We start from the raw sequence: 22,526 nt of genomic DNA, 5'->3' as shown, positions 1-22,526 counted from the left end.
TTTGAGTAAACTCTGGGATTTGGTGATGGACAGGGAGGCCTGGTGTGCTGCAGTTCGTGGGGTTGCAAAGAGTTGGACAGGACTGAGTGACTGACCTGAACTGAATTAAGAACTCAATCAAGTTAGGCCCTGATATTATTTGAAATAAAACAATTCACCACTCCGTCTCACTTGCTTTCATGATAAAGTACCTATTGAGTCTAAGCACAGGAGCTGAGGTAATCCCCAAATGTTTGTTCCAAACATTGATTTCATCAGCATGTTAGAATTTAGACCAAGATGCTTATGGGCAAGTCACCAGTTACCTTGCTTAACTGTAGAACTAATAATCCAAGCCTGCATTTTTTAACTTCAGAATCAGCAAATTAAGACCATATACAAAAGGGAAGTAGGAAGAAAGGAGCAATTAATTTCACAGCAGAAGAAATTGATTTCTTTGGAAGATTTTACACCAATGTGGTATCTAAACCTTGTTATTGCAGTTACCCTTTAGAAACTGACCCAATATTAAAATTAAGTGAAACTAAGAATGTTTATTCAATAAAGGCAGGTACTATATAATTTAGAACCCATCTTTCAAAATAATGGAGAAGGAAACGGCAACCCACTCCAATATTCTTGCCTGGAAAATCCCATGGATCGAGGAGCCTGGCTAGTTACAGTCAATGGGGTTGCGAAGAGTAGGACATGACTGGGAGACTAACTCACACTTTCAAAATAACACAGATCACGTCTCATCATTTCTTTCCTTCCATTAGGATTTTCCACCAGTTTATCGGTCCAACCCAGTAAGGTTCAGTTCAGTTCAGTCGCTCAGTCGTGTCCGACTCTCCGCGACCCCATGAATCACAGCACGCCAGGCCTCCCTGTCCATCACCATCTCCCGGGGTTCACTCAAACTCATGTCCACAGAGTCGGTGATGCCATCCAGCCATCTCACTCTCCGTCGTCCCCTTCTCCTCCCGCCCCCAACCTTTCCCAGCATCAGAGTCTTTTCCAGTGAGTCAACTCGTCGGTTAGGCAAATACAAACAGAAGTAAAGTTTTGCAGATGATTACACTCTAGGTGAATACAAACATCTACAACAGAAGACCGGAATGACCCATCACTCCTAAAGCTTACTGATCAGTGATAAACCTGGAAATGAATGATTTTCTTTTTGTCAGAATATGGTACACCCATCCATTCAACCTGGAAATGGATTATTCTTTCTTTGTAAGAATATGATACATCCATCCTCTCAGTTACTTGTATAAGAAATCTGAAAGTCATCCTTGAAATCTTCCTCTTCAACCAAGACTATCAACTTATCAACAATCAAAGCTATGATGATATAATGAGTAATCAATGGAGAACTCAAATAACGCTTATAAAAACAATAGCTTTGACCTGGTCAGAATATACTCACAAATTATTTTTGTGGAAAAATCTTAAGACATTCTCATGTTTCACAATTTGAAAAATAGTTTTTCACCACAATAAAAAAGCTGCAAAAAATGTTCTTTGGAATGGATAATTTCCAATATTTAAGTCTTCATACATGATATTCTTTGCATCATTTTTTCAGAAACAAAACCCATTCTTAAAAACAAACTGCATGACAAAAAAAAAATCAGCCTTCAGAGCATGTTTTTAATCTGTTCATTTCTCCTTATCTTCTTAGTCTGAAGTAGTTGTCTCTTCCAAACTAGATTATTTCATCAATAATTAAATAGCTGATAAATCTTTTAATCACCCACAATCTTTTTCCACAAAGAAGTGAATGAATATCTTTGAATTAAAATCATGAATCTTTCAACTGCATCTGATAAAATTCAAATTATTTAAAACAGCCTATTTTTTAGTCTGTACCCTAATTTTCATAGCTTAAGTGCATGCTATAGCCTTTCAGTCATGTCTCACTCTTTGTGACCCCATGGACTGAAAGCCCATCAGGTTCCTCTGTTCATGGAATTCTCCAGGCAAGAATACTGGAATGGGCCGCTATGCCCTTCTCCATTTCATAGTTCATATATCAATATGTAATTATACTTATTTGACGTTATTCTTTAATGACTAAATGGCAAACTCCATGAGGGAGCAAGGAAGGAAGATTGTTGAGTGAGTCAATTTAAGAGACTTTTCTTAAAAGATATTGACTATTTTAATAGTGACAAAAACATTAATAATAACCACTGTTAAGTGCTTATTAAATTCCAGTGTTCTCCATGACAAATGTATTATATTATGTATTGCTACTTCTTATAACAATCCTTTTGAAAGTATATTATTCATATGTTTCATATGAGGAAACTGGAGCTCAGGAATTTTAAGTAATTTGCTCAAATTATATACCTAATGAATTACGAAACCCAGGTCTGATTGATGCCAAAGTTTATGTATTATCAACTTTACTATGGTGGCTATTTACTTATCTATAGACTAAATTTTTCATATTAAAAATGTGACATATATATATATGTGTGTGTATGTATATATGCTGCTGCTGCTGCTAAGTCACTTCAGTCGTGTTCGACTCTGTGTGACCCCATAGGCTGAAGCCCACCAGGCTCCCCCTTCCCTGGGATTCTCCAGGCAAGAACACTGGAGTGGGTTGCCATTTCCTTCTCCAATGTGTGAAAGTGAAAAGTGAAAGTGAAATTGCTCAGTCGTGTCCGACCCTTAGCGACTCCACAGACTGCAGCCTACCAGGCTCCTCCATCCATGGGATTTTCTAGGCAAGAGTACTGGAGTGGCTTGCATTGCCTTCTCCGTATGTGTGTGTGTATATATATATATATATATATATATATATATATATATATATATATATATATATACATAAACACAGATGTATCAATTTTGTAATATTACAAAGCAAATTAGTAGCGAAGTTGGGACTTAAAACATCATTTGATTCCCAGCCCCATATTCTTTCTAACAAAATAAACCAGACGGAGTAACTGTATCAATCTAATTTTTAGAGAATTGAATAAAGTCAAGAAGATTTTGAAAGTCAAAATTTCATCCCGAGTTGACTACATTTTCACATGCAAAAGTTGCACAATAAAGACATGCACTGCTTTATTGTAAATTTGTATGTGGCTCACCTTTAAGACTAAACATTCTTCTATCCTTCTTTGTACTCCTCTTCTTCCTCATGTTGATTCTTGATCTTTACATACACTCACGGCCTCAGCATAACATTCAGGGCAAGACTACATTTGAAACAGATCTCTAAGCCAACCCTTTAAGGTTCTGAGGTCTCCCTTGAGCGCTATTCTTTTATTTGAATCTTCTGCCTTACTTCCAGGCTCTCTTTCTGGTTTATTCCTCTTTCCAGATTTCTCCTGTTGAACTTAAGCATATAATGGGCTCTGCCCTTGAACTCTATGTTAGAACCGAGATTCCAATATCAATCAGACAACTAAAAGCTACTCTTCCAATTATCACCTGCCTTCAAGTTCCTATCTCTGTACTCTTCACACCTCTTAGGACACTCATGAATCCCTCTTGGATCCCTCCTTTATTTTCTACTCATTGCCAGATCACAAGCTGCTATAGTCAACGTACCAAGAACATAACCTTTCCCTGTAGCCAAAAGAGCTCTTGATTCCATAACCCCTGGAATTTCCAGTCTTCCCCAGAGTAAGAATCTTCTTTCTAACCATAACTTGTCCCTACATTTTTACTCGATCCTTTTATTTGGAATCAGTCAAGTCTGAATGTGAGTAACAGGAACAAACAGGTATATTACATTATAAATATAATAAATGCTTTCCTTCCAGAGAAGGCAATGGCAGTCATTATTAAACTGGTGCTATTCTAGTATTTTGGAAGGTTTTGCAGTACCATGAATGAGATCTCTAAAGATAGAGATTCTCTGACAGATTTATCTGAAGAAAACTGGCTGTAATCTCACAGCATGAGAAAACACACTGCTGAGTGGGTTTAATGGTACATAATAAAGGGATGACGTAAAGAGAGAAGTTGATGAGTCATAGGAAGACACAGTAAATGTTGCAGATAAATTAAGCAGCACAAGACTCACTTCAGGAGTTCACGGAAAAGATTAAAGTGTAGGATGGAATACAAGGAATGTGAAAAATATGTTTGCTCAAACATGAATCCAACAGAAAACACTTAGAAATTATGAAAATTATAAGATACTATGAATTCTTTAACATCAATTTTTTAAAATTCCACATAAAATTTCCTATAGAATGCTAAAAATTTTTATTATCATAAAAATTGAAAAATCTACTTTTAAAAGTGACAGCAGTAACAAAAGCACAGAAAATGAAAAGATAAGTTTATATTCAAATTCTGATGATTTAATAGGTAATCAAGCTATGTCCAAGAAATCATTTTTCCTTTGTAGTCAACATAGCAATTTTCAAAGTCTTGATTAATAAATAATTTAAAGCTCTAGCATTGTTCAGTCACTCAGTCATGTCCTACTCTTAGCCATCCCATGGACTGCAGCAAGCCAGGCTTCCCTGTCCTTCACCATCTCCCAGAGCTTGCTCAAAACTTATGTCCAGTGAGTCAATGATGCCATCTAACCCTCTCATCCTCTGTCAACCTCTTCTCCTGCCTTCAATCTTTCCCACCATCAGGGTCTTTTCTAATAAGTCAGATCTTCACATAAGTGGCCAAGGTACTGGAGTTTCAGCTTCAGCACTAGTCCTTCTAATGAATAATCAGGATTGACTGGTTTGAGCCCTTTGCTGTACAAGGGACTCTCAAGAGTCTTCTCCAAAACTGCAGGTCAAAAGCATCAATTTTTCAGCGCTCAGTCTTCTTTATTGTCCAACTCTATATGGACCTTCGTAAACAAACTGATGTCTCTGCTTTTTAATATGCTGCCTAGGTTGGTCTTAGCTTTTATTTCAAAGAGCAGGCATCTTTTAATTTTGTGGCTGCAGTCACCAACTGCAGTGATTTTGGAACCCAAGAAAATAAAGTCTGTCACTGTTTTCATTGTTTCCCCGTCTATTTGACATGAAGTGATGGGACAAGATAACATGATCATTTTTTTTGAATGCTGAGTTGTAAGCCAGCTTTTTCACTCTCTTCTTTCACTTTCATCAAGAGACTCTTTGGCTCCTCTTCACTTTTTGCGATAAGGGTGTTGTCATATGTATATCTGAGATTACTGGTGTTTCTACCAGCAACTCTGATTTCAGCTTGTGCTTCATAAAGTCTGGCATTTCACATGGTATACTCTGCATATAAGTTAAATAAGCAGGGTGACAATATACAGCCTAGATGTACTCCTTTTCCAATTTGGAACCAGTCCATTATTCCATGTCCAGTTCTAACTGTTGCTTCTTGACCTACATACAGGTTTCTCAGGAGGCAGGTAAGGTGGTCCGGTATGCCCATCTCTTTAAGAATTTTCCACAGTTTGTTGTCATACACATAGTCAAAGAATTTCAAGTAGTCGATGAAGAAGCAACGTGTGTCTTTCTGGAATTCACTTGTTTTCTTTATGATCCAACGAACATTGGCAATTTGATCTCTGGTTCCTCTGCCTTTTCTAATTCCAGCTTAAACATCTGGAAGTTCTTCGTTCATGTACTTTTGAAACCTGGCTTGGCGGATTTTGAGCATTACTTTGCTAGTGTGGGAAATGAGTGCAATTGTGTGGTAGTTTGAACATTATTTGGCATTGCCTTTCTTTGGGACTGGAATGAATACTGAGCTTTTCCAGTCCTATGGCCACTGCTGTTTTCCAGATTTGTTGGAATATTGAGTGCAGCACTTTAACAGCACCATCTTTTCGGATTTGAAAAGATGTCAAGTCAGTTGGAATTCCATCACCTTTACTACCTTTGTTCATGGTAATGCTTCCTCAGGCCCACTTGACTTCACACTCTAGGATGTCTGGCTCTAGGTGAGTGATCACACCATTGTGGTTATCTGTGTCATGAAGATCTTTTTTTGTATAGTTCTTCTGTGTATTCTTGCCACCTCTTCTTAATATCTTCTGCTTCTGTTAGGTCCATACCATTTCTGTCCTTTATTGTGTCCATCTTTGCATGAAATGTTTCCTCAGTATCTCTAAGTTTTTTGAAGAGATCTCTATTCTTTCCAATTATATCATTTTCCTCTATTTCTTTGCATTGTTCACTTAGGAAGGCTTTCTTATTTCTCCTTGCTATTCTTTGCAACTCTGCATTGAGATGGGTATATCTTTCCTTTACTCCTTTGCCTTTAACTTCTTTACTCAGCCATTTGTAAGGTCACCTGAGACAGGCATTTTGCCTTTTTGTATTTCTTTTTCTTATGGATGATTTTGACCACTGCCTCCTGTACAATGCCCTGAACCTCCCTCCATAGTTCTTCAGGCACTCTATCAGATCTAATCCCTTGAATCTGTTACTTCCACTGTATAATCATAAGGGATTTGATTTAGGTCATACTGATTGGTCTAGTGATTTTCCCTACGGAATTCAATTTAAGTGTGAATTTTGCCATAAAGAGTTCATGATCTGAGCCACAGTCAGCTTCTGGTCTTGTTTTTGCTGACTGTATGGAGCTTCTCCATCTTCAACTGCAAAGAGTATAATCAATCTGATTTCAGCATTGAGCCTCTGGTGATGTCCATACATAGAATCTTCTCTTGTGTTGTTGGAATGGGGTGTTTGCTATACCCAGTGTGTTCCCTTGGCAATTTCGCAGTCCCTTGGCACTGGTCATACTAAAATTCCAGATTTCATATTTAACATCATTTAAAAAAAGGCCATCTTTGAGGGTATATTATAATACAATTGCAACTAAGACGCTACAGACATTCTTCGCAATACCTTAGCCAAAAATAATTTAAACTAAGGCATTTATAGAGAAGAAAACAAGGGAATATTTTTAATAACTTAGAATATAAATGAGATAATATTTGGAAAACAAAACTCTAAACACTAAATCATTTGGATGATGTTATTTTAGATAAATGATATATGGGACACAAGATTTTAAAGTTCACAATGAGCCATTTGTATTAATTGCAGGTAGATTATCTGCCTCAGGAGGTAGCCTGTGCTACTATTCTTAAGCCTATACCTAACCACACAGAAAAAAACTGCCTAACTCTTGAACAAAATTGCCAAAGGTAATAGCTGCAGGAGAGTTTACAAATTCTCTATCTCCAGCTCTAAGAAATAGACCATGAAAACATCTTTAATGACCATCCTACAATATTATCTTTCCCCTAGATAGCTAAGTCTGGCTAAAGCTGTTCACAAGGGAGGCGAAAGTTGGGAGAAAACAAAATGGACTGTGAGAAATAGATGTAAGATCTGCATGTTAAATATATATTATACTATTTGTCCAATATGAACTTCATCATTTCTACCAGGATTTCATTTATTCCACTGTTTTTCTATATCATGTGATAAAACAAGAAATCTTTAGAAGTTGTCAGGGAAAACACTTCCCTGACTTTGCATCAACTCCAGTACCCAACCTGGCCCTACCCTTTCTTACAAAGCCGTTCCCTTCTGCACTGAAATGCCATATCTTCCGATCTTCCCATCTCTCCCTACCATCTGTCCATTACATTTGTTCAAAATAGTCAAATACATGGAGATAGCAAGAATAAGTGTGGAATCTGAACACATCCATGGAGTGCACCAAATGCTATGAAGTCTTACTTAGACACTATGAGCAATACAGCTTCCATGCAAGCAATATTTCACTTTTGTCCTCAACTAAACCATGCTCCTTCAAACAAAAACTATGAATAGTTTAGATTGCTTTTCATTTGAAGTTGAGGTAAAGAGGTAGAATGCCATTTGAATAGAAGCTGTATCTTTTTCCAAAGCACTTGAACTTCCAAGACCCCAAGATAGAATGCTTAGCCAATGTACCTGGTTCTTTAATTCACATGTTCCCCTTTCTCTAGACAAATACCTTTCTCATAGCTAGAGTTTTTAAAGCTTCCCAGGTGGCACAGTGGAAAAGAATCACCTGCCAATGCAGGAACCACAAGAGACACGGGTTTGATTTCTGTCAGGTAGATCCCCTGAAGTAGGAAATAGCAACTCACTCCAGTATTCTTGCCTGAAAAATCCCATGGGCAGAGGAGCCTGGTGTGCTATGCTCCATAGGGTTACAAAGAGTCATACATGACTGAGCACAGATACACACACACAAAGTTTTTAATAAAAGCCAGTATTTTCTCAAGCAAGAGGGTGGGTGACTACAAAATATTTGTTTGTGTGTTTTATGTTATCCAGTATCCACCTGGGTTGGAGTAACTGCTCAGGTGAGAGAATATGTTACCTGATGTTTTGATGAATAAGTCCAAAATATCCTTCTACTAGCAAGCTAAATGCATTCACTTGTACTGTTGTACTGTAGTACTTCTGATTAATCTCCTCAGAACCCTCTCAACTCTTTCCTTTGTTCTCTTTTTCTCAAGTATCTAATTTAATTCCTTCATGTAATAGGCCACCATTTTACAATTATAGTTTCTTCTTTGGTTCTTTTGGTAGCCAATTTATTTGCTATACTCAAACTCTACACTTCATTACCCATTTAGTATTAACATTTGCCTAGCTAAACTTCGGAGAAGGCAATGGCAAGCCACTCCAGTACTATTGCCTAGAAAACCCCATGGACGGAGGAGCCTGGTAGGCTGCAGTCCGTGGGGTCGCTAAAGGTTGGACCCGACTGAGCAACTTCACTTTAAATTTTCACTTTCACACACTGGAGAAGGAAATGGCAACCCACCCCAGTGTTCTTGCCTGTAGAATCCCAGGGATGGGGGAGCCTGGTGGGCTACTGTCGATGGGGTCACACAGAGTTGGACACGACTGAAGTGACTTAGCAGCAACAGCAGCAGCAGCAGCTAAACTTACTTAGAAGATCAAAACATTTTCCATAATTTTAACAACAAGCCCACCTTTAAGCCCTTTCCTTAATGTGAATGCATCTGGTAAGGTTGCCCAATAAAGCCAAAGGGAGACTCTGAATATAAGGTTAGTTACACATACCTAAAAAATGAATGAATTATATCTTTTTAAATAAGGTATAATATTAACACTTATGATAAACTTGCCTAAATTACAAAATATCCTACAGATGAAACAAAACATGTAGTTATAATAATCCATGTTGTCTGAAAAGGTTTCCAAGGTTTTGCCTCATTTGTGCTACCCCATCCTCAGCAGAAGCTTAGAAAAATCTAGAGAGCATTTTATCCTTTCGGATTATGTAAAATCATTATGACTCAAATGTGGGCAAATACTCCCTACAATTGGTATATTCTGCCAATCATTACTCTAGGAATTTTCACTCCATAGCATGAATTTGCTTCTGTTGGTCTTGTGTAGTAGAACTTACTGAATTAGTTGAATAAGGACCACATCTTATAATACATTCTATTTACCACATACCCCAGTCAATATAATAACAACATTTGGATGTTTCAAGACTAATATTTTTTATTATTTATTTATCTTTCAAGACTAATATTTTGCATGTTTCCATCTAGTCAAAGCTATGGTTGTTCCAGTAGTCATGTATGGATGTGAGAGTTGGATTATAAAGAAGGCTGAGCACTGAAGAATTGATACTTTTGAACTGTGGTGTTGGAGAAGACTCTTGAGAGTCCCTTGGACTGCAAGAAGAGCAAATCAGTCAATCTTAATGGAAATCAGGCCTGAATATTCATTGGAAGGATTGATGCTGAAGCTGAAACTCCAGTACTTTGGCTACCTGATGTGAAGAACTGACTCACTGGAAAAGACCCCGATGTTGGGAAAGATTGAAGGCAGGAGGAAAAGGGGATGACAGAGGATAAGATGGTTGGATGGCATCACCAGCTCGATGAAGATGAGTTTGAGCAGGCTCTGGGAGTTGATGGACAGGGAATCCTGGCATGCTGCAGTCCATGGGGTCACAAAGAGTTTGACACTACTGAGAGACTGAACTGAACTGTACTGAAGACTAATATAAAGCTGTTTTTCCACTGGGAAAAATTCTATGGTATTTAAGAGTTTTCTGAAATGAGCTATGATTTCCTTTTATGGAAAAAATAAAATGAAATAAAACTGTTTAATAAAATTAGCAATTAAAAAATATGAGTAGAAATCTCTGTTCAAAATAAAAATTCTACATTTTTACTTCTTTTGTTTTCTCTCAAAGAATGTTAAAGGCATAGTTAAGGTGGCATTGAATAGATAACGCTGATTATTTTTTTAGCAAAATAAAGGGTGTTTTAGTAATTTTCTAAGAATGCTTATGGGCCTACCTCACTAGCCTAGATAATGCAATAAGAATTATATATGCTGTGAACTCCGAGAGTTGGTGATGGACAGGGAGGCCTGGCGTGCTGTGATTCATGGGGTCGCAAAGAGTCAGACACGACTGAACTGAACTGAACTGAATAAAAATATTTATATTTTATTTATAGATTATTTATCATTGGTTTATTTAAGTGAGCATAAATATATGTGAACCAAATCCTATAATCCTTCCAAATCCTACAATGATATAAAAACAAATTACATGTGAAAAGAATGTTTAAAAGGCAATTGGTATGCAAAAGCTTTCCTACTGATATTTCACAATAATTTTCTAAGAAAATCAAGTTAAATAAAAGAATTTAGAATTTATAGACTTCTTATTAACCTAAGAAAAACACATTAAGTATAAAGTTTCATTATATACAGGGAATGTGAGAATGACGCTTTAATCATTTCAATTTTTGATGTCAAAGGTGAATAGATTTGAGGGGTTTTGACATCATTATATGATGAGTTTGAGATTCTTAAAAGATTGGTGAAGATAGAGACTTCAAAACTCCCCAAATCTTTAGACACTGTGGTGTAGTCTGCAGTTGCCTTAGATCTTCTTAGATCTTTTGATGTTTTAAAACAGTTAACTGACTCCAAAACATCAAAATTTAGGGATGGGAGAAGGATGAAGAGGAGAGGAAAAGATTAGGGAGAATGTTTACAGTTTGTTTACTGTCTTTTATGGAACTAGAGAAAATAGATCAGCCTATGCAATTAATCTGGAAATTAAACATTTTTTCCATAAATGAAGATGAATATGAAAAATATAATTCTTAGTGAACACCTTTTCTTAACATTTATACATTGTCTTCTTTTCAGACAAATTTTTCAGGAAAAATTATCATTAAAATCTCAATCACTAAATATGCATTTGTTAAACATAAAAGGTAGTACGACATATACTCGCTGGCCCAAAGAAGTAAAATCTCTTCTTCAAAAAGTACTGTATCTAAGAAATAATATTAAAACTAAAAGGAAGACAGCATATTTTCGAGCTTAAATTTTCTCATTTCATTCTGAGAACATTTTGTAGCATGGCATATGACAGCTGAAATACAAATTATCCTTTACCAAATGTCAAAATGATTTGTTGGAAGTAAAAAACTCAAGATTTTAAAACACAGCATCAATTCAAAACTTTCCAAATAGAAAATGAAAAGTTAACATTTCATTGTCTAAAATTAAAAAAGATACTTACACTATGGACTTTTCCAGGCGACTTCCCTGTGAACCAACAATCTCCCCCAATGTACAAAACACTTGTCCCAGAAAGTCCTAAAATAGATAAAAAGATTAAGGCTCTTAAGTCCCCAAACTGTTCTTACGTATTTTGTACATCATATCTGCATTGTTTTCATTGTTAAGATACTGAATTCTCTAACTTTCAATCATAAACAAAAATAAGCTCAAAATGCATGAATTTTAGCATATGACTGTCCCCTAAGTTTGCACAGCCTTCTGTTCTTTTAATCACTAAGTTGGTTTGTTATTATGAGTGTTCAGACATTGTATTTGCTTTCCTTCTCTTTTTTAAATTAAAATGAAAATGGAAAACAAGTTCCAGGATTTGAATTCACAATTGACTTGACTTGAGATGTCCCTGAAATTACTAAATTTTGTCTGAGAAGGCAAATCATAAACGCACAGGGCAGGGGTGGCAAACACTAACAGTGCTACTTACAGAAAAGCAGTGTGATAGCACGGCTACAACTAGGATCCAGAGTCACGCTGCCAGATGTCTATTCCAGCACAATCACTGGCCATTTATGAAATGGCAGTTATTATGCTGTCCAGTTTCCTCAAACATGTAGTTGCCCCCCTATAAAGCTATTGTGAGAGTTCAATGAGTTATTATTGCATGAGGTAATATTTGTAGATACTAAGTGCTCCCAAATGGGTTAAGCATAATATTAAGTCTTATTTTCAAGACTCAGAATAACCCTGCAAAATCAGAGATTTGTTACTATTAATAAATTTCACATATAAAGCAACTAATCATCTAAGAGGTTTTCCTTCATGTTTTAAGCAGTCAATGAATAGCAGAGATAAAACTAACCCAGATATTCTGATTTAAAATCGAAATACTGCCTAAAGATTTAAATATCATAAACACAATGCAACGCCCCATGTTAATAAAATAAGGGTTCCAACACCATCCAGATATGTGCGTCAAGAAAACATAGAAGTGGTTCAGGGAGAGGCACATCATAGCCTGTGTATGATCCCAAGCTGCCTTAAAGGAGAAAGTAGGAGATCTGTCTAAACTGTACTGTGCACTGGCCCAGGAAAATCCCTAAGAAAGAATGATACCAAACAAAATGCTGTTTTAAGTTTTACTAAATAAAAATTTTAAATACCTAACAAGCCACAAAAGTAAAAACTGTGTTATTCACAGGAAGCTGCCCTAAATCTCATGAGAGAAATAAAAGGCCACTGTAGACTAGAATAGAGGGAATATTTTTCCAAAGTACATAAGTGTTGAGAGCCATGTAGGAATCAGACTACGAATAGGAAAAAGTTGGAGCATTGCAGTCCTAGAGAATAAATCAGAATAACAGACAAGAGTACAATGAAAAAAGGAGCAGACCTTAAATAAAGGGCAGAGACAGAGATGAAGAACCAACACTGTGGAGAGCCCTCTTGGCCAAGACAAAAAAAAAAAAAAAAAAGCCTTAGAATCAGAAGCAACTGGCAGCCTTTCAGCAACCTTTCATCAAAGCAGGGACACCATTAGAACAATGGATTCACAAGATTACTCAGCTACCAATTTGCAGAAAGGACTGAGGAGTGAAGAAAAATCTGAAAGTAAGATCAATCAAAAGGCTACAGTAGTTAACAAGAAGCAAAGTGTTAAGTCTCAAGCTAAAGTTGTAAGAAACACTTGGGAAATGTGCAGAAAATGTCAGGATTTGGTGTAAACTGTACCTGCACATGGACTTCACAAGTGGCAACAGGGGTAAAGAACCTGCCTGCCAAGGCAGTGAGACATAAGAAATGGGGATTTGATCCCTGGGTTGGGAAGATTCCCTGGAGAAGGGAATGAGAACCCACTTCATTATTCTGGCCTGGAGAATCCCATGGACTGAGGAGCCTAGAGGGCTACAGTCCAGCAGGTTGCAAACAGTCAGACATGACTGAAGTGACTTAGCACACCGATACTTGCACATAGTTGGGGTGGGGCAATGAAGATAGGGAGACAAAGAAAATAAATCTGGATTTGGATCTTGATTGCTGACAGAATAGCAATACTTTCATTAAACTGCAAATCATTTTAAATTTTGCTTTCAAGTAAGTAAAATGTACTTCAAGTAAAGGCTTGACACATTTAAATTAAATATCCTTAAAAATAACATGTCTTTGTCAACTTCATAACAGACTTTACAAATGTGTCTACGGATTTTTAAAAAACAAACATAACTTTTTCTAAGTCACACTGTGAATGAGAGTTTGATTCTAAAGATTTGAAATATGTCATTGGTCTTCTAAGTCAACAACAAAATATACATAGGGATTCTAGAACTGTTTTCTAAGGATATTAATATTGATGGGCAGCTGCTCATTCTGCATATTAAATGGATTTGGTCAATAAAAGAACAAGTCTCACTAAAAGTTGTTCACTGTTATAATAACTCAAGAAAACAGAACAGATATATTGAACATTCCATATTAGAGTCCACATATACTAGCATAGAACACACACATATCATCATAACTGAACTAAAAGGAAATAAAATTAATAAAATCAATAAAATAAGCATCAAAAAGATATAGTGTGCATTGAAACATTTTACTGCTACTGCAATAAAGTAACTACTGCCACTGCAATCTCTGTCCCTAAATATTATGGTACTTATGTAATTGTTTTACATCTGCCTACGTTCATGTAGTCATGATGTACATACAATTTATGTGCTATTCATAATGCAAAAATCAGCACATAATACTTAATATTTGTCAACTACTCCTTGTGTTGGAAAAGCTCTACTGAATCCGTTTTTCGGTCAGTGTCAGGGAATGTTTAATTTTAAGGAGTCCTGTATGTTGGTTTCTGTTTCTCAGGGGCCCTCTGTTCCTTATCAGTTCCTGGAAAACAAGAACGAGCAAAGCTTCACTTAGTTCTCAGGACTGAGGTCATGAGATGGAATGCACATGTGGATTCCTTTCAGTAACTTTTTACTTTTCTGTAAAACTACTTAATCATGTTTCTGTTTCTCAAGATGTGGATTGTCTTCTGGCCCTGTAACGATTGTTATTTCCCTAGTTATGGGTGTTACAGCCCTGTGACGACTGTTATTCCCTTAGCCACTGCAGTTATGTGTCTGCTTTTCGGTGTTTTTGCTCAACTTTATTTTTTGCCTAAAGTTTTGTTGTATAACAATGTATAAGCACACGCTGCCATGAATAAAGCACCCTTGTTTTACTCGAGACTTGGGTCCCCCAAGTCCTTCTTTTCATCGCTTTCTTTTCCCCGACTCCAGTCCCCAGGTCCCGGTCTGTAAGACCATACCAAGTCAGCTCAATGGTCTACATTCCCTATGCATTTTACACAATACTCATAATTCATTCGGGTAGTTCAGTTTAGTGTCACAGTAGTGTCTGACTCTTTGCAACCCCACCACTAAAACCAGAGCTTGGTCAAACTCATATTCATTGAGTTGGTGATGCCATCCAACCATCTCATCCTCTGTTGACCTCTTTTCCCCTTGCCTTCAATCTTTCCCAGCATCAGGGTCTTTCCCAGTGAGTCAGTTCTTCGCATCAGGTGGCCAAAGTATTGGAGTTTCAGTTTCAACATCAGTCTTTCCAATGAATATTTAGGAATGATTTCCTTTAGGATGGACTGGTTGGGTCTCCTTGCAGTCCAAGGAAATTTCAATAAGAGTCTTTGCCAACACTACAGTTTAAAACCATCAATTCTTACACACTCAGCTTTCTTTATAGTCCAATTCTCATATCCATACATGACTATTAGAAATTCATAGCCTTGACTAGATGGACTTTTGTTGGCAAAGTAATGTCTCTGCTTTTTAATATGCTCCCTAGGTTGGTCATAGCTTTTCTTAAAAGGAGCAAATGTCTTTTAATTTCATGGCTGCAGTAACCATCTGAGGTGATTTTGGAGCCCCCCCCCCAAAGAGTCTCTCACTGTTTCCATTGTTTTCCCATCTGTTTGTCATGAAGTGATGAGACCAGATGCCATGATCTTAGTTTTGTGAATGTTGAGCTTCAAGCCAACTTTTTCACTCTTCTCTTTCACTTTCATCAAGAGGCTGTTTAGTTCCTCTTCACTTTCTGCCATAAGGGTCATGTTATCTGCATATCTGAGGTTATTGATTTTTCTCCTGGCCATCTTGACTCCAGCCTGTAATTCATACAGCCTCACATTTTGCATGATGTACTCTGCATGTAAGTTAAATAAACAGGGTGAAAATGTACAGCTTTGACATCCTCCTTTCCCAATTTGATACCAGTCGTTGTTCCATATTTGGTTCTAACTGTTGCTTCTTGAACTGCACACAGATTTCTCAGGAGGCAGGTAAGGTGGCCTGGTATTCCTAACTCTTGAAGAATTTTCCACAGTTTGCTGTGATCCACATAGTCAAAGGCTTTGGCATAATCAATAAAGCAAAAGTAGATGTTTTTCTGGAACTCTTTTGCTTTTTTGATGATCCAGTGGATGTTGGCAATTTGACTTCTGGTTCCTCTGCCTTTTCTAAAGCCAGCTTGAACATCTGGAAGTTCACAGTTCACGTAATGCTGAAGTTTGGCTTGGAGAATTTTGAGCATTACTTTGCCAGCGTGTGAGATAAGTGCAATTATGTGGTAGTTTGAGCATTCTTTAGCATTGCCTTTCTTTGGGATTGGAATGAAAACTGACCTTTCCAGTCCTGTGGCCACTGATGAGTTTTCCAAATTTGCTGGCATGTTGAGTACAGCACTTCTACAGCATCATCGTTTAGGATTTGAAATAGCTCAACTGGAATTCCATCACCTCCACTAACTTTGTTCGTAGTGATGTTTCCTAAGGCCCACTTGACTTCGCATTCCAAGATGCCTGGCTCTAGGTGAGTGATCACACCATCGTGGTATCTGGGTCATGAGGATCTTTTTGGTATAATTCTCCTGTGTATTCTTGCCACCTCTTCTTAATATCTTCTGCTTCTGTTAGGTCCCTACCATTTCTGTCCTTTATTGTGCTCATCTTTGCATGAAATGTTCCCTTGGTATCTCTAATTTTCTTGAAGAGATCTCTAGTCTTTCCCATTCTATTGTTTTCCTCTATTTCTTTTCATTGATCACTAAGGAAGGCTTTCTTATCTCTCCTTGCTATTCTTTGGAACCCTGCATTCAGATGGGTATATCTTTCCTTTTCTCCCTCGCCTTTTGCTTCTCTTCTTTTCTCAGCTATTTGTAAGGCCTCCTCAGACAATCGTTTTGCCTTTTTGCATTTCTTTTTCTTGGAGATCATCTGGATCACTGCCTCCTGTACAATGTCACAAACCTCTGTCTATAGTTCTTCAGGCACTGTCTATCAGATCTAATATCTTGAATCTGTTTGTCACTTTCACTGTATAATCATAAGGGATTGGATTTAGGTCATACCTGAATGGTCTAATGGTTTTCCCTACTTTCTTCAATTTAAATCTGAATTTGACAATAAGGAGTTCATGATCTGAGCCACAGTCAGATCCTGGTCTTGTTTTTGCTGAATGTATAGAGTTCTCCATCTTTGGCTGCCAAGAATATAATCAATCTAGTTTAGGTGTTGACGACCTGGTGATTTCCAAGTGTAGAGTCGTCTCTTGTGTTATTGGAAGAGGATCTTTGCTATGACCAGTGTGTTCTCTTGGTAAAACTCTGTTAGACTTTGCCCTGCTTCATTTTGTACTCCAAGGACAAATTTGCCTGTTACTCCAGGTATTTCTTGACTTCCTACTTTTGCATTCCAGTCCCCTATGATGGAAGGGACAACTTTTTTGGGGTGTAAGTTCTATAAGGTCTTATAAGTCTTCATAGAACTCTTCAGCTTCATCTTCTTCAGCATTAATGGTTGGGGCATAGACTTGGATAACTGTAATATTGAACAGTTTGCCTTGGAAACAGAGATCATTCTGTCAGTCTTGAGATTGCACCCAAGTACTGCATTTCAGACTCTTTTATTGACTCTGAGGGCTACTCCATTTCTTCTAAGGGATTATTACCCAAAATAGTAGATATAGTGGGTAGTAGATATAATGAGGCCTAAATAAGTAGTAGTACATTAGTGTCCCTTAATAGATATTTTTAGATATTTGGTCTATATTTAGATAGAGAAATAAAGACTAGCTAAAACATAAACTGCTTTATTGTTTCTTATTATATGTTGCATTTTAGTTAATGAGCCACTATAATTAGATCATAATAGAATTTCCAGTAATAAATCCAAGTACTTTCAGTTCAGTTCAGTTCAGTTCAGTCGCTCAGTCGTGTCCGACTCTCCGCGACCCCATGAATCACAGCACGCCAGGCCTCCCTGTCCATCACCAACTCCCGGAGCTCACTCAAACTCATGTCCACAGAGTCGGTGATGCCATCCAGCCATCTCATTCTCCGTCGTCCCCTTCTCCTCCCGCCCCCAACCTTTCCCAGCATCAGAGTCTTTTCCAGTGAGTCAACTCGTCGCATGAGGTGGCCAAAGTATTGCAGTTTCAGCTTTAGCATCAGTCACTCCAATGAACATCCAGGATTGATCTCCTTTAGAATGGACTGGTGATCTCCTTGCAGTATAAGGGACTCTCAAGAGTCTTCTCCAACACCACAGTTCAAAAGCATCGATTCTTCGGCGATCAGCTTTCTTCACAGTCCAGCTCTCACATCCATACATGACCACGGGAAAAACCATTGCCTTGACTAGACGGACCTTGGTTGGCAAAGTAATGTCTCTGCTTTTTAATATACTATCAAGGTTGGTCATAACTTTCCTTCCAAGGAGCAAGCGTCTTTTAATTTCATGGCTGCAATCAGCATCTGCAGTGATTTTGGAGCCCAAAAAAACAAAGTCTGACACTGTTTCCACTGTTTTTCCATCTATTTCCCATGAAGTGATGGGACCAGATGCCATGATCTTTGTTTTCTGAATGTTGAGCTTCAAGCCAACCTTTTCACTCTCCTCTTCTGTTCGTTTCCAAGGCAAACCGTTCAATATTACAGTAATCCAGGCCTATGCCCCAACCAGTAATGCTGAAGAAGCCGAAGTTAATCGGTTCTATGAAGACCTACAAGACCTTTTAGAATTAACACCCAAAAAAGATGTCCTTTTCATTATAGGGGACTGGAATGCAAAAGTAGGAAGTCAAGAAACACCTGGAGTAACTGGCAAATTTGGCCTTGGAGCACGGAATGAAGCAGGTCAAAGGCTAATAGAGTTTTGTCAAGAGAATGCACTGGTCATAGCAAACACCCTCTTCCAACAACACAAGAGAAGACTCTACACATGGACATCACCAGATGGTCAACACCGAAATCAGATTGATTATATTCTTTGCAACCAAAGATGGAGAAGCTGTATACAGTTAGCAAAAACAAGACCAGGAGCTGACTGTGGCTCAGATCATGAACTCCTTATTGCGAAGTTCAGACTTAAATTGAAGAAAGTAGGGAAAACCACTAGACCATTCAGATATGACCTCAATCAAATCCCTTATGATTATACAGTGGAAGTGAGAAATAGATTTAAGTGACTAGATCTGATTGATAGAGTGCCTGATGAACTCTGGACGGAGGTTCGTGACATTGTACAGGAGACAGGGACCAAGACCATCCCCATGGAAAAGAAATTCAAAAGAGCGAAATGGCTGTCTGAGGAGGCCTTACAAATAGCTGTGAAAAGAAGAGAGGCGAAAAGCAAGGGAGAAAAGGAAAGATATAAGCATCTGAATGCAGAGTTCCAAAGAATAGCAAGGAGAGATAAGAAAGACTTCCTCAGTGATCAATGCAAAGAAATAGAGGAAAACAACAGAATAGGAAAAACAAGAGACCAAGTACTTTACTAGAACTCTAACAAACACATAGACAAAATCCACTTTAGAGTGGCTAGCAATTGAGAATGCTTCAAATAATTTCATCATATTAACTACATGGCTTTGAAAAACTGATCAGGAGGTCAACAAATACCTGTTAAATGTATTCATCATTATTTTACAGTCTAAATAATATACAGATAGAACTCAGTTTTAAAGTCTGTTGAAATGTCTATAAACCATATTGAACAAACCTAGACCACCTGTGTTTGTATTTTGACTGAAAGATTTACTAAAGCCTTTACCTTCAGTATTCTAATCGATAAAATAAACTTTATAAATAATACTTACAAATTAAATTGTTGGGAGATCTAAGTTAGATAACATATTCAAAACACTTAGAATAAATACCTGGAACATAGTAAGAGTTTAATAAAAATATGCCTCCTCTCTCTTCCCCTACTTTCCTGGAATGAAAGATTACTATATACTCACAACTTTCTGCTAGCCACTAGATTATAGTACTGGAGATACTATAAATATATGAATAAAATAATATATTTTCTTTTCCAAACTGTTTTACATTCTTGGTCAGTACAAATGCTCATTTTGAGTGCCATTATAAAATTCAAAAGTGTCTTATCTTACATGTTAAAGAAATGAGGACAGTCTCAGAGACCTCTGAGACAACACTAAGAGCTCTAACATTCAAATCATAGGAGTACCAGAAAAAGAAGACAAAAGGAAAGGGCATGAGAAAATATGTGAGGAGATTATAGTAGAAAACTTCCCTAAAATGGGAGGGAAATAGCCACCCAAGTCCAGGAAGCCCAGAGAGTTCCATCCACGATAAACTCAAGGAGAAATATGCCAAAAAATGTATTAATCGAACTAACAAAAATTAAACACAAAGAACAAATATTAAAAGCAGCAAGGAAAAGCAACAAATGACATACAAGGGGATTTCCATAATGCTAACAGCTGATCTTTCAACAAAAACTCTGCAGGCAAGAAGGGAATGGCAGGATATATTTAAAGTGATGAAAGAAAAAAGCACAGAACCAAGATTACTCTATTGAGCAAGGATCTCATTCAGATTTGGAAGAGAAATCAAAAGTTTTACAGACAATCAAAATCTAAGAGAATTCAACACCACCACACCAGCTCTTTAACAAATGCTAAAGGAATGTCTCCAGACAAGAAAGACGGAAAAGGCTATAAAAACAAACTCAAAAGAATAAATGTTCACAGCATCATGCTTATCAATGATTATCTTAAATGTAAATGGCCTAGATGCTCCAACCCAAAGACATAGATTGGCTGAATGGTACAAAAGGGAGATCCCTATATATGCTGTCTTCAAGAGAAACACCTCAAACCTAAGGACACATACAGCCTTGAAAGTGAGAAGCTGGAAAGATACTCCATGCAAATAGAGATCAAAAGAAAGCAGGAGTATCAATATTCATATTAGATAAAATAGACTTTAAAACAAAGATTGTTACAAGAGACAAAGGACACTATATAATGATCAAGGGATCATCCCAAGAAGACATAAAAATTATAAGTAATGCTCAGGGCTGGTATGCGGGGATGACCCAGAGGGAGGACAAGGGGAGGAGGGAGGTGGGAGAGGGGTTCGGGAGGGGGAACTCATGTACACCTGGGGTGGATTCATGTCAATGTATGGCAAAAAAACCAACCAATATAATATTGTAAAATAATTAGCCTCCAATAAAAATTTAAAAAAAAATAAGACACTGATTAAAGACACATCACTGAAAAAAAATTTATAAGTATACATGCACCCAACATAGGAGCACCACAATATGTAAGGCATATGCTAACAACTATTAAAGAAGGAATTGACAGTAACACAATAATAGTGGGAGACTTGACTACCACAGTCACATCAATGGACAAATCATCCAGATAGAAAATTAGTAAGGAAACACAAGCTATAAATGATACATAGGACAAGTTGGACCTAATTGATATCTATTGGCATTTCAACCCCCCAAAATAGATTTCACTTTTTTCTCAGAAGCACGTGGAATATTCTCTAGGATAGATCACATCCTGGGCCACAAACCAGGCCTTGGTAAATTTCTAAAAATTGAAATAATTTCAAGTATCTTTTCTGATCACAGCTTTGTAAGATTAGATAGCAACTATAGGGAAAAAAAAAACTATGAAAAACACAAGCACATGGAGGCTAAACAATACACTTACAAAGAACCAAGAGATCACTGAAGAATCAAAAAGGAAATCAAAATATGGCTAAAAACAAATGACAACAAAGACATGACAACTTAATATCTATGGGATGCAGGAAAAGTAGTGCTAAGAGGGAAGTTTATAGCAATACAATTCTATATCAATAAGCAAGAGACATCAAATATATGTAACACTACACCTAAAGCAACTAGAAAAAGAAGAACAACAAAGCAAACATAAAAACAACAAACCAAAACCAAAATAACAACAAAAACCCAAACACAACAACAAAATCTCAAAGTTAGTAGAAGGAAATAAATCATAAAGATCACAGCAAAAGAAATGCAAAAGAAATGAAGGAGACTATAGCAAAGATCAATACAACTAAAAGTTGGTTCCTCAAGAAGATAAACAAAATTATAAAACCATTAGCCAGACTCATCAAGAAAAAAAAGGAAAAAGACACAAACCAATAAAATTACAAATGAAAAAGAAGTTACAACAGACAACACAGAAATACAAAGGCTCATGAGACTACCATGAGCAACTATATGCCAATAAAATTGGAAAACCTTGAAGAAATTGACAAATTCTTAGAAATGTATAATCTTTCAAAATTGAACCAGGAAGAAATAGAAAATATGAACAGACCAATCACAAGCACAGAAATCAAAACTATAATTAAAAAAAATCTTCCAACAAACAAAGCCCAGGGCTACATGGCTATACGGGCTTCCCAGGTGGCACTAGTGGTAAAGAATCTGCCTGCCAATGTAAGAGATATAAGAGACACATGTTTGATCCCTGTGTCAAGAAGATCCCCTGGAGGACAGTATGGCGACCCACTCAAGTATTCTAGTCTATAGAATCTGATGGACAGAGGAGCCTGGAAGGCTGCAGTCCATTTGGTTGCAGAGTTGGACACGACTGAAGCAACCTGGCACACATGCAGATGACTACATAGGCAAATTCTACCAAAAGCTTAGAGAAGAGTTATCTATCCTAGTCAAACTCTTCCAGGAAATCA

At 37.2% G+C, this 22,526-nt stretch overlaps 1 protein-coding gene across 1 annotated transcript in view; it reads right to left on the bottom strand.

The window, feature by feature from the left end:
* CPNE8 (copine 8) overlaps positions 1-22,526 on the bottom strand; it is a 336,603-nt gene that overhangs the window by 211,530 nt on the left and 102,547 nt on the right. The window contains exon 6 of the mRNA XM_055396464.2: positions 11,482-11,558. Within this exon, the coding sequence (XP_055252439.1) occupies positions 11,482-11,558 (77 nt within the window). The remainder of the gene's footprint in view (positions 1-11,481; positions 11,559-22,526) is intronic.

This window comes from Moschus berezovskii, chromosome 6, assembly GCF_049115385.1.
Source record: "Moschus berezovskii isolate FMDL1 chromosome 6, NW_MosBer_1.0, whole genome shotgun sequence".
Lineage (NCBI taxonomy): Eukaryota > Metazoa > Chordata > Mammalia > Artiodactyla > Moschidae > Moschus > Moschus berezovskii.
The sequence above is the reverse complement of the archived record's forward strand: the minus strand, read 5'-3'. Positions and strand labels throughout refer to the sequence as shown.